The 13,133-nt window shown below is 35.8% G+C and overlaps 1 protein-coding gene across 1 annotated transcript in view; it reads right to left on the bottom strand.

The window, feature by feature from the left end:
- Nucleotides 1-1,260: 1,260 nt before the first annotated feature.
- ITGB8 (integrin subunit beta 8) overlaps nucleotides 1,261-13,133 on the bottom strand; it is a 42,425-nt gene continuing 30,552 nt past the window's right edge. The window contains exons 7-14 of the mRNA XM_062567800.1: nucleotides 12,683-12,778; nucleotides 12,494-12,583; nucleotides 10,508-10,642; nucleotides 7,056-7,461; nucleotides 4,650-4,875; nucleotides 3,057-3,160; nucleotides 1,727-1,890; nucleotides 1,261-1,634 (exon numbers count right to left, since the gene is read on the bottom strand). Of these exons, the coding sequence (XP_062423784.1) occupies nucleotides 1,512-1,634; nucleotides 1,727-1,890; nucleotides 3,057-3,160; nucleotides 4,650-4,875; nucleotides 7,056-7,461; nucleotides 10,508-10,642; nucleotides 12,494-12,583; nucleotides 12,683-12,778 (1,344 nt within the window). The 3' untranslated portion in view covers nucleotides 1,261-1,511. The remainder of the gene's footprint in view (nucleotides 1,635-1,726; nucleotides 1,891-3,056; nucleotides 3,161-4,649; nucleotides 4,876-7,055; nucleotides 7,462-10,507; nucleotides 10,643-12,493; nucleotides 12,584-12,682; nucleotides 12,779-13,133) is intronic.

Here is a 13,133-nt window from a genome sequence, read left to right as displayed (position 1 = left end):
AAATTATATACTGCATACTGTCTTCTGAGATGATTTTTTCGCCAGCTAGATCTTAGTGCGTATTTCAGGATCAGAATTCCTATGGTTTTGGCAGCATAAAATAAGTCAATCAAATTGTTAGTTGACCCTTCCAAATAGCATATGGCAATAACATGTCTTGCAGCACTACAGCCTGCTTCAGGGTAAAAAAATGTTTCTGGCTGACCTTGTAGCTTAAATTCTGCTTTCAGATAAGCTTATTTTGGTCCCACTGTGTTTTGAAGAGTTTTTGCTCACTTCTGAAGGTAGAATTTGATACTACACTTATGAAGTTAACTAACATGTTCTCTTGAGAAAAGAGACTCCTATTTTCCACACCTCCTTTTGAATTGCAGTTACCTTTTCATACCAAACGCGACACATTTCTCAATGCACAGTCAAAAAAAATGAAGTGGTTAAGTAAGGATTCAAGAAAACTAATTGTCAACTAATTTTACACAGAAAAAAGAGCCCATGTGGAAAATCACACTTATGTCTGACATTCAAAAAGAACAGAGCCCTTATTTGGCAAAACACTGACATGTAGCTAGCAAAACCAAACACATCTCTGGTGTAATTTATCTGATTGCAATAGAGTTGATGCTGCTAACTCTGGAGGTGAAGTTAGCCAGCAGTGATTACTCTGTAGATCATGCAGCTGGTAAGAGGAACTCTCTCATTTTTTATATGCACTCAGTTTTCATATATCTAAAATTTTTTATTTTGAAATAAGTAAAAGGCTAAAAATTATTCTCTTTATCAGAGAGAAACTATAACGGACACCATCATGTATAGATTAAAAATGGTATAATATACATATTTATCTGTATGTGTGTGCATGTGTGTATGTATGTATCTACACATACACACAACTATACACACATCAGTATAACTAAGGACTCATTTAATCTAGTCATTTTTATTTAGTAATGAGAAAAACCTAAGAGGCTAAAACAAACAAATTAATGGAATTTAGTCAAATGAGAGAACTATAAAAGTACCATTTACTCTATTTAAGAGTATTTGAAGTTTCATCTATTGCCACAATATACAGCAATATTATTAGTTCAGTCACAGTTTTTGTCCATTCCCACAGAGCATATCAGTACTAGCTACATGTAGAGTGAGATCAGTGCTTTGTCAGACCTGTTCAAATCTACATTCTATGCCATAACTAAATAAATTAGAATACATTAAAGTGCTACATTAACACTAATGTTCTGGAACAGTAGTAATGCACATTTCTCTTAAAAAAACCCAAAACAACAACAACAAAAAAAAACCCCCAAAACAATAAACCCCCCAAAAAACAGCAGCTATCACTTCAAACAGAGTCACATTATGTGACTATGTTTGCATGTCACTTTGTTACAGTATTTAACAAAATACATGACACAAAATCAAATAGCAACAGTCGAGACTCTTACAGAGTACAAAAGTACTTTTTAAAAGTAGAAAATGATGGAAATAGACATTTGCAGAAAACACTGTCTTCAGAATTCACACTTGAAGGTTTCGTTTAATCGTAACTTGCTGATGTCGATATTTATTTCTTCTGGTTTGTCACGTCTGTATGTTACCGTTCTGGTACAAACAGTAGGCAAAAACATCTTATCCTTGAAGGAGAAGATACAATTTTTATCAACAATTAGCTAACTTTTATGTGCAAGAAAAAAATACTGAATGTGATGGGTCTGAAATCAATTACCTTCTTTGTTGTAGATACTCTGTAACCAGCTGAAGACTTAACTTTATTGCTATTCCACTGCAGAATTATCTGCCTGATGATAAGTACAGTAAGCAATCCAATCAGAAATGTAACTATAAAGATTATGGAAAAGATTCTAAAGTAGCTTCGTCCAGAGAAACATTCTGCAACAAAAGGAAAACACAAATGTAAAGTCTAAAATATGGAATAGACACAGTCCTAAAATACTTTTGTATTTCTCGCTGCACATTAATTTATCAAATTAACTGAAATTTAAATTGCATTTAATTTCAATTAACTAAAATCTAAATTACATTTCATGTTAACTTAAATATAACAAGATCATGTTAAAAGTTAAGGGGGGAAAAAAAACTCATGTTGCCATATAGAGGCTTTAAAATTAGCACGTTTAAAGAAATGTAATTTCAATTAAGATGAGCTGTAGAAAGAAGATCAAACACTATTACTTCTTTACTCTACAGAACTAAGATTAAAGCTTCATTGTGGCAGCCACCATAAATTATCTGTAAAACTATGAGTTTACAGCTGAAAAAGAAAAAAACCACAAATTGTTCTGGAAGTAAGGAGCCAAGACAGTTTAATTTTCACAAAGTTACAGAGCAAATCACAGGCATTGTATTGAAGAGAACAGATTTCCTTGATTCCTTGTCCAGTGCTCTCTTCATTGGCCTCACACAATACGCTTTTCTCTAATTAATACTAAGGTCATGAAACTAGTATTCTCAATATGTATTATCATTTATGAGCTTCTGTAAAATGAAAAACATAGAAAAATGTTAGCTAACAAAAAGTGCCCATATATCTACATTTTTGTTCCAGTCTGGACCTGATTAAGATTTACAAGATTTTATTAAAAATGACCATATTCTTTCACAGCTCTCGTAAATGTACAGTTGTGTGTACTTGAAAAGCATATTTAAACATTACTGAAAGTGAAGTAAGCATTCTACTTTATTATTCTTTGTTTCTGGTAATGTCAAATAATGTAAACATATCCAAAGTAATAAAACATACAGATGCCATAATAGATTTTTATAAATATTTCTTTAAGCATTGCTCCAGCAGGATTCATTATTATTAGATGTGACTTCTCAAGGAGCTGGGAAATCTGATGTAGCAATGCTTGCCAATCATATTTCCTGTTATTATTTATCTTTCACTTTCCCTGAAGCTAAGAGTGGTTTTATTCTTTTTCCTGCTTTGTTATTGCATTAATACTAATACACTTTTGAAAAACAGTAGTGAATTCTATTATTAATCCTGACAGATTTTAATCTCTTACTAAAATTATCTAGAAAATGTCACATACCTGAAGTTTGGTCAATATAATGCAACATATAACTGCATGAGGTTTTACACTGGTCAAGTATAGCTTGAGATGCATTGTTAGGATGATGGCACTGAACACAATTCCTGTAAAAGAAAAATGTATTTAAAAACCCTTGTATTCATCTGCATTTGCCTTGAAAGATTATATCAACAGGCTGAAGTATCATTTGCACATTGTTTTCCTTTTGTTAGTAAAAACAGTATGACTTTTATTTATCTTTTTCTGAAATGTGATGCCTCTCTCAGCATTTTCTCCCTGTGATACTTCTCAAAACCAACTGGTGAAAAGTAGTAGAATAACACAAATATCTTTGGCTTTTAGCCACCTTCATCTGGTCTCTGCTCTACATTTTGTGAGGTGTGTTTTTCAGGAGGTGTAGCTCAGGACGCACCTCTTCTTCAACTGTCAGCCTCCAATTCAGTTTTAGGGCTCCCTCTTATCTATAGGATTCATTCTTACTAATTTCACCTTACAGCTCTGCAGAAGATGGACATAACAAATTAAATTGAAAATGATTTTTTAATGAAGATATGCCATCTTCTGAATTTATTAAGGGCACGTATTTCACAGTGACTTTGAACAAATCAGAGCCAGCAAGCCTAAATGCATTTTATCTACTGAGGTCTTAGTAGTTAGTTTTTTAGACGTGGTCCAGCTTTTCTCCCCAGTTGTATTTACCAGATGAACTGTAATTCAGTTGAGTACTAATAAATAATTCGACTTTGATCATGCTTCCCTTTCCAACTAAAAGCTGATCTGTCACCTTCTTGACCACAGTGAGGTTCAGAAGATTACGTGCTCGCATGGGAGAGCCTAGAAGAACTGTGCCCAGGGAGAAAGTTTCGTGTGCTCTTTAAATCAGCACCCATCAGTGGACCAACAACAGAGCAGTCTGAACTTCTCTGGCTGCTGGCTTCTGCCTCCACATTGCCCCTTCCTGGGCAGGGATAAAGAAAAATGATGCATTTTAAAACTTACACAGTAAAGACTAAATGGTTTGAAACTGAGTAACAGACAGTGTTGTTCTCTGGGTAAGACTAGTTCTGCTCTGCTGACCCATGAGAGTGGCAATGAGCAGGCACCACTCTTGTTCCAAAACTCCTTGCTTCATTTAGGAAGCACAAGGAGTGGAATCATGAATAACCTGTATGCAAAAACAAATAGAAAAATACTTTGGACTTTGTGGCATACAAGAGTAGGATCTAGTGTCCACCTTTAAAACTCCAAATTTATGAGCTTTAATTCCTACCCAGAGGATTTTGTATAAAGAATCATCATTAAATATATATGATGAGATGATAATATAAAAAAGTCATATTTCTAAAGACGCACCTCCTTTAACTGTAGAAAGCTGAAAGTTGAACACAGATTGGTGAATATGTGTGGACATGCAACTCGCTTGATTGCTAGTGCAAATCCCTCAAACACATGAAAAATCTCTCAAGTAGGAATTCTGTTTCAACTTCACACAGGCTAAACATCTAAGAAATACAGTACGCACTTAGGCCACCAGGAATATTCCTCTCTTTGAAGTATATAGTCAAAAAGTCAAGTGTAGCACAAGAAACATACCAGTTTTCTTCACAGGCACTGTTACAACTAGGGCAATATTCACACAAACGGCCAAAGCTTCTTGGATCAGTGCATTCACACTTTCCACATACACAATTTCCTCTTCCACTGCAAACTTGCCCCTTTGAATTCAGGCACTGTTTTGCTAATTGCGACGAACACTGACAACGGTCACCTTCCCAGCCAGCAAAGCATTTACATTTACCAGCTTCACATTCGCCATTACCTGCAACATCAGATAATCTTAAATCATATGCTTTTATGAAAATATAGAAAGTCAGTTTTTATATGCATATATTTGTAACATTACTGCTTGAGTCTTAAGGTAACTTAGCTAACAGAGCTAACTCAGACTTTGGCTTGCTAATAACCTTTTAAGTGTTACCATTTTAGACTGAAATTTCCAGAATGATACAGATTTATGCCTGCTGGTTGTTGTTAATTTAAGCTAAAGTCGTTACCTTATCTCATTGTAAAATGTTTTACTAGAATTTTCCCGGTTGCACTTGCATCAAAGCAGCTGAGATTAAAAATTACATAACTATCAGGAAAACAGTCTTCAAGCAAACTAAACAAAGTTCTCCTCTTTAGCAAGAAAGCATTCAATTCAAATAAACTACAAGATTTGAGGAGGAAGGAGTTTCAAGTTCACATGCACATGCCAGTTTGGATTTTTTTTTCTTCTTAGGAACATGCATTATAACAATATCTTTCTACTATTCTAAAGAAAAGAAGACTGAGCTGTATAAGTGGATGTGTTGTATATGAACTGTAGGTTGTTCAACAAGAATTTAAAATGCACAGCCTCAAGGGTTTAAAAGCTATAAAAAGTCCCTGGTAGCCTCTATATCTTTCCAGGCAAAGCAGTGGGAGCTTTAGGATGAAGTCCATATTTTTCCATGTTCTATTACATTTAAGTAGGTGTACAAGCGACAGGCTGATAATGTTTATACACATTTTTCACAGGCTGGGAAAGCACCTTCAGGAAATACAGAAATAGCACATGAAACACATGTGGATCTAGCAAACCTCATGAGACCTCCACTATGCCTTGGCCGTAACCAAAATTCAGGCACAGTGTGATGGTCTTGTGCTCCAGGGATTCGCAGGCCAACTGCAGATAGACAGTTGAATCTAACACACAGGATCCCCCAAACAGGAATGAAGGAGTGAAGCCAAAGTGTAGGCCACCCCTTTTTTGGCTGGGGAGGAAGAGTCTCATAGGACATCTCACAGCAAGGCTCTGCTCTGAAAAACACCCCGCTGAGAGGCCCATTGCTCAGTTGCGGCGCAGGTTCCCCTTGTGTTTCTGCTAGGCAGGACTACCTCATGCATGAGGATTTCCAGTACATCTTATACAAAGATTCCCCTGTCTCATCTTTTGACCCAGGCACCACATATCAGGCTTTACCGGTTTATAAATTTGAAAGGTCTGTTTATGTTAAGAAACATTAAATTTGCAACCTAGTTGCAAACCTAGAAGAGTGAGAACACAAACCATAACTCTTTGTGCTATAATGAAGCATTTAAAAGATTACGTAACATTACTTCTCTTCCTTCTACTCAAAGTTCACAGTCCCAAGCAGAGCAGAGCAAACAACTCTGCTAAAGTCAATAGCATTACTCTAAATTTATCCTACTGTAACTAAAAAATCTGTTCCACAATTTACTCCTTGGTAAATACAGTGACGCAAGAAAGTAGTGCAGATTTTAAAATACTTTAAAATATTACTTCAAAAGGAAAAATATGTATAATCTAGTAGAAATATAGTAGTGATGCTGATTCAGTCCCATTTTTCTAAGTAATATTAACTGAAAAGTACATGTGTTGTACTTGTCTCACACAATTTTCATTTGCATGCTTTTGTTTATGAATAGGAAGTAGGCCACAAAAGGAATAAGCATTTCTAATAACTCTCCTTGTTTATGTGCCAGTTATACTTAGAGCAGGTATTCTGGACAATGTTAACATATATTTTAATATTTGAAATCAAGTGTTAATCTATCTCTAATGAGATTGATTTAGGATGTTAAAAAATCATAACCTCATTTGGAAGTTAGTCCTCATAATCTACTATCTTATTTTCCCAATAAGACTGAAATGGATCAATTCATTTTCTGGGATAATATAACTATCTTACCCAAGATATCAGTATCGTTAACCTTTGAAGAAATTTGAGACTGAAGTGTTGAAATGGCTAAGATTAGAAACAATCTCAGTAAAACCCTTAAAACACAGTGCCAAAATTTAGAAAAAAGCCCAGGAGTGTGCTCTTGTAATAGAAATCTTGTCCTTGGCAGCCTTATATCATGATTTTCAGCTGTATATAATGTATATAATACAAGCTAGAGAAACAAAACAAAACAAAAACAAAACAAAAAATCCACCTAAATTCTGCAGCTTACCAGAACACAAGTTTCCATGGTGATATGGGCAGGAAAAATCATCCATTTCACAGTACTTGCCATACACCTTGCCCAGCTTGTTTTTGTAACAGAAACATTTTCCACCTACGCAGTCTCCTTGGCCACTGCAGATGGGCTCGTCCTGGTGTCGTCTGCACCTCTCAGAAGAAAATGTGTCTCTATTGGGATTACAGTTAGTGTCACTGCAACGGGACTGTTCACCATCAGGAAAAGTTTCATCAACACAAACCCTTTTATGCCTTGCACTGTCTCCACACTGACAGGCACAGTTTTTATGTACATTAATGATGGTGGTTTCATTGAAACCAATAGGCTTAAGTATCGCGTATTTTCTCTCTCCAGTTGTATGACATCCTTTCATTGTAAGTGAGACGTTGAAAAGCACCTAAGAAGAAATACAGATTTTACATCATTATTATTTCCTATAAATTGCTTAACATTTTTAACTCATAAGTAAATCAGAATTTTACATTATGTAGTTATGTGTACTAGGTAGTAAGGACCAAACACATGGTGGCTATTTGAGAAATATGACACATTAGTAACTGCAGGGATCACAAATGGAGTTAAAACCCTAATAGTAAAAGAATGATAACAGTCTACATTTCACGTTAAGAAGGCATGGCTGCAGAAGACAAGTTAAGTACATGTTAAATACTCACAGAATTATCATTATCATTATCCTGTTTTTATTTAACATGTCTGTTATGTGTAGAGAAGTACTCTGATCAGAACCGGGGCTAGATTGTACAAAACAATACGCACACAGAAGGAGAGATACTCCTAATAAAGGGACTCTATAATGAATGGTCCTGTTGCAGAAACAAACTGTGCCAATGTAAAATACACCAGATTTTTAGGCCAGTTCTCTCTACTTCTACTAAAACAGAGGAATGGCTCAGGCCAAATCAGCAGCTTATTTTTGCCACTGAGTTTTTGCCACTTAGAGAGTAAGAAGAAGAGGTCACAGGGTGAATAGGAATCAAGAGCAATTAGCTGGCCTTGCAGCTCTTGCTGCAGCCCTGGGCATAGCAAGTGCTGCTCTGGGTGAATCCAGTGCCTATTCCCTAGCCATGTCCCCCTTCTACAGCTACTGCCACCAGCCCCCTTAGCTTTCTGCTATTCTGGCATGGGATCTCGGATGATTTTGGAGCTCTAGGCAAATTCCATCAAGCTAGTATCAATCACTACCAAAACTCTTTGACATCTTTGACATCTGTAATATGTTCACGGCAGAGTAGTCTTTGTATTTGGTATTTAGGTTTTTTTGTTTGTTTTTGGTGGGTCTTTTTTTTGAGGGGGGGGACTGGTAGGCTTTTTAAAGGATCTTCTCACTACAGCCTTTTAGCCTGCTGACTGAAAACGATTTTTATTTTTCTTAGACTCCTCACAGAGCAAATATAATCAAGAAAAAAAAAAAAGGAAAAAAAAAAAAAGGTGATAAGAAAGCCCAAGAGAAGTGAGTATTTTCACTCTACTCTTTATCATCTAAGGACAAAGATTTTCCAAATCATACAGCAGATACGGAAACATAGGAACTGATTACAGAAGAGGTTGAAACTATCCGCAAAGACTAAGCCCATTCATTTCTGGCAGCCTTCTCCCCCTCCTGCTGCGCCCCCACACTAGAATAGCCAACCTCTTGTTTGACAATGGCATCTTTGTGACGAGCCGGGCCGTGGCAGCATACATGAACAACAGCAGAAGACTGCTGTGCAGAAAGGCATGCACTTCGTTAACTGTAGTATTGAGTGTACATAAAGGTTTTGTCACTGCCTTTTCTTCTTTTTGTTAAAATGCGTCCCTATGCACATACCTCTCAGCTGCCCTAGAATCCTTGTGCATCAGACTTCCTCCATTAGGTTACAGGGCAAAAGTGTGGATATGCACTAATTCATATGGCAGGTGCACATCGTGTGGGGAGAAAAGCCTGCAGCTAGAGAATATCCTTTTTATTCAACACAGAACGCTGCTAGAGAACACAGTCTTCAAGTAAAACACAGTACTGGAGGAATGGCCAGGAAATGGGAGGGAAATGCAAATAATATCTTGCACATAAACCATGAAATTTTGCAGGTCTGAACACAGTAGCAGAAAGATTAAACGTATTACAACTATACAGTTATGACAATGTGAATACTGACACTCACTAATAGCCAAACTTAGTTTTGCAACCCCTAAAGAGGCTGTAGGACTCTTCTAGAATATAATACACTTTTGTGCTTTGGTTAGAAAAGGAAGGAAGAAGGATTAGACAATGAAAGGAATGTTAGAATTAAGGAAAAGCATTTTGCCTGTAAACAAATACTGAAAGGAGGATTTACGGTTAAAAATAAATTAATCTCTTGAGGATGGCTCACTTTCAACTGCTGTTAGCTTTAGAACCACATGTAATCTTTTACAATCAACTGGCTTGGCTTTTTATTAAAAAGAAACAGATATAAATATTTTTCTTTTCATTAAACACAACAAATTCCAGTCCTATTTCTTATGACTTGCACAGGACACAATACTGTAGAAAAGATGAATTAAGAAGAAAAACATAGCAATTCTCCTCAAACCATATGAGCCAAACAGCAGCAAATCTTGCAGACAAATTTAGAAATGCATAAAATACGTTTAAATTAACATATTCAAAATTCACACATTTAATCTACTTATTTGTGAGGTTGTTTCTACACATAGACACAAATAACATTACGTCAGCTGAGCCACGTGTACATGGCAAGAAGGAAAAAGCTCCTTGACCCTACACTCCAGAAACACAGCCCTCTTCCTGGCAAGCAAAACGAGTTACTCTGCTAGGCCAAGCAATCAAATAAATATATCAACAGAACAAGAGAAGTTGTTCTGGGAAGAAAACCATGTTCTTTATATTAGCTAGACATTATCTTCCCCTGCATTTTCTTGGTGTGATGCTCCAGTTTTAAAATTAGCTTTATTCAGTAGGTGGCACTGGCCCAAACAGGGATAAAGCATTTTATTAATTTTATTTAGAAAATACACTGATTATCTGCATAGAAGACTCCTTCATAAGACAAGGAGAGTTAAAGGTAGAGTCTCATGCAGAGCCAAGGAGCAAGAATTCCAATGATTCTTTTCCACTTGGTGATCATCTTTCAACCTCTTAAAATACAAATCTCGTCACAATGAACACGACCATTGTGTCTGGTGATGGACTACAGAGGAGAGTTTTAATGGACATTAGCTTTTGGGTAAAGCTTTGAGTCTTAGTTCCATGAGATTAGTGAGAATTAAAATAAGACTCAGGAAAAACAGAACACAAGAGAATAATAGAGAGTCTGTGACCATAAATCACAAAATTCCATTTTCAGTTGAAATAAATCCTGTAAGATTTCACACTATTGAAAACCAATCAAAGAGAAAAAATAGCATTTGAATTCCTTAAAGAACGAGAAATCTCAACATACTTCTTCATTATATCCCACATTTTTACATCCTTCCATGCCTGTTTTTTTACTTCCATCAGGACAGATTGCAGTGATATTGAAATTAAGATCTTGGATCTGGTTATCCACTTGAATTTTCACTTCAGAGATTAGTTTCTGTAACAAAAAAAAAACAACTTTTAGTTGCATTGCTTCTCAACATATAATATGCATTAGTGGCTAATACCAAGTACTGCTACTACATCTGATTAAAAATGAAGAAAGCTTGTCTATCTGAATAAGCGACTGAATTCAACTATTGTATTCCATAAAAAGACCCAGTAACATTCCAGATATATACAACCAGTGAACTGGTAATTCTGAAATTATCAGCTATTTTAAGTGATTTTGGGGCTGTATTTTTGATAATTTAAAAACTTATTCTAAAAACAATGTGCAACAAAAACTGGTTATTGTTTGAGAGGGAATATTGTCCTTTAGCCATACATTTAAAATGAAACAGTAAATATTGTAGCATTACAACAATATAATGTACAATTCTATGTACAATGTACAATTATATGTACAATAGCAGAGCTATTCTTAACCAGCAGAAAAGATTCCTGATTGACTTGATACTTTAAACTTCTGATATTTTACATCTACCTTGGAAAAATTTCCTCTGAACAAACCTCAGGGAGATCTAAAGGCTACAGGATTATTCTTATTAGTGATTTATTCAGGTAAAAACTACGACTGTATAAATCAACAAGTGGTTGATATCCATTAGGGCTTGTTACAACATAAAATAATGAAAACTCTGTGAATAATATTTGCTGTGTCCTCTAAAATCCAACTTATGAATTATGACAGAAGTATTATTTCTTGACCTCTTACAAATTTATTAAAACTTGTACAAGCTAGTGAGCTGAAAATTGCACAAAGAAATTACTAAAATTCCTTACATTTTAGAATTAAAAATATCAGGTTAGTGGTATATTTTTACTTTTACAAATGGAAATTTAATTACATGAGTCTGAACACATATTTATCTTACTGACTTTTTGAAAAGTAGTGACTCATCTTTGGCTTTTTAGCCAGGGATTTTCAGCCAGGGTTTTCCGCAACTAAGCCAATAGGTTTCCCTGTTTAGAACAAAAGTGCAAGAGGCCCACTATCATCTAACACCAACACTAAACTTCTTTTCTTATGTAAGTACTTTTGCTTTCAAAAGAGCAAAGCATTGAAGCCCAGTTAACCTTGTGTTTGTAAATTATAGGTCACTAAAACCATGGGAAAAAAAAAATCTAAATATCAAATGCAACAAAATTGGGGTTGAGAAGGAAGATGATGTCTAAAAAATGAAAATAAGGCAAGGACAAAGAGTGGGTGGCCAAAGCAGGAAAGTCCCAAAGAATCTTCTATATAACTAAGTGATTATTTTATAAATTTTCCTTTCCTTTCCTTGAATGTTTGCCCTGGGTTGTCCTCTAGAAATGGGAATGGGATGGTCAGTGGCACTTTAACAAGAAATAATGCATTCATCCTATAGCATGCAAAAGGACCAGAATCTTCAAAAAATGGAACCAGTAGTATTTCATACATTTCACACATATATTGCCTAGACAGTGGTGTATGGCCCCTAACTACAGATCTGAGATGCCAAAATACAAATAAGTAAGTCAGAGATTTCTGTGAAGTAATGTGACAAAAGTGCAGAGAATCAAACAGGATATTTAAGAGCGGCCTTACTTAGGAAAGGAGTGCTAATTCTTGGCTTTGAGAAGTCAACAGTCGGGGGATTTGACAGTCATCATGAGACAGTGTCACCCACCAACCTGGACATTCAGAAGGAATGTAGGGAGCCTATCCACATGGACTCTGAAATCCATGATAGTCCCTACTTTTCTGAATAGGAGTCAAGACCCTTCTAGGCATCCATGAAAATTCCAATTTCAGGCTCTATATTACTAATGGTGAAAAATCCTTGTACAAATACATTATATAACATTGTTGTTCTGACCATACCTGATAGGCTTCCACCACCAAATCATTGAGATTTGCTGCTTGTGATTCTATCTGTCTTGCAACAGTACCAGGCAACAGCGGTAACAGATCCTATGAAAAATACAATCATTTATGTATAGTTTTTATTTTTAATATAAATACTGTTCTTTTAAAATCAAGGGGGGGGGGGAAATCAGGTTTCTAACCTACTTTATACCAATGAAACTGGTTTCCTTGAACTGCAAAAATAACATTGATGTTATTGTCAATCAACTTTTCAGAAAGCTGCCCAAGCGATGGATGCTCCTGCAAAATATAACAGACCAGAGAAGACTGTAGTTTAGTAGGAAAAAATCTTACATTTGATATGTTATGCTATACAGGATTACAAAACCACTCCCATCCTTCTTTTTAAATTTACAGAAGAATGCTAGGCCTACATCCAAGAGAAGGATTAAGGCATAGGTTAGACTGTGACTGGCCTATCTGTTGGCAGCTACGTAGTGGCGCTGCATGCTTGGAGGACCCACTGAACCATTTTGTTACCATTTTGTTGGTGTTGAGTCTGGTGTTTACGAAACATCAACTGGATATGATATTGCCTGTGATCTGTCTAGAATTATGACAGGACTCCTGAGAACAGCAGGAGGGCTCTTGTGCT

This window comes from Rhea pennata, chromosome 2 (assembly GCF_028389875.1).
Source record: "Rhea pennata isolate bPtePen1 chromosome 2, bPtePen1.pri, whole genome shotgun sequence".
Taxonomy (NCBI): Eukaryota; Metazoa; Chordata; class Aves; order Rheiformes; family Rheidae; genus Rhea; species Rhea pennata.
Note: the sequence above shows the minus strand (reverse complement) of the source record. Positions and strands in the feature narration are given on the sequence as shown.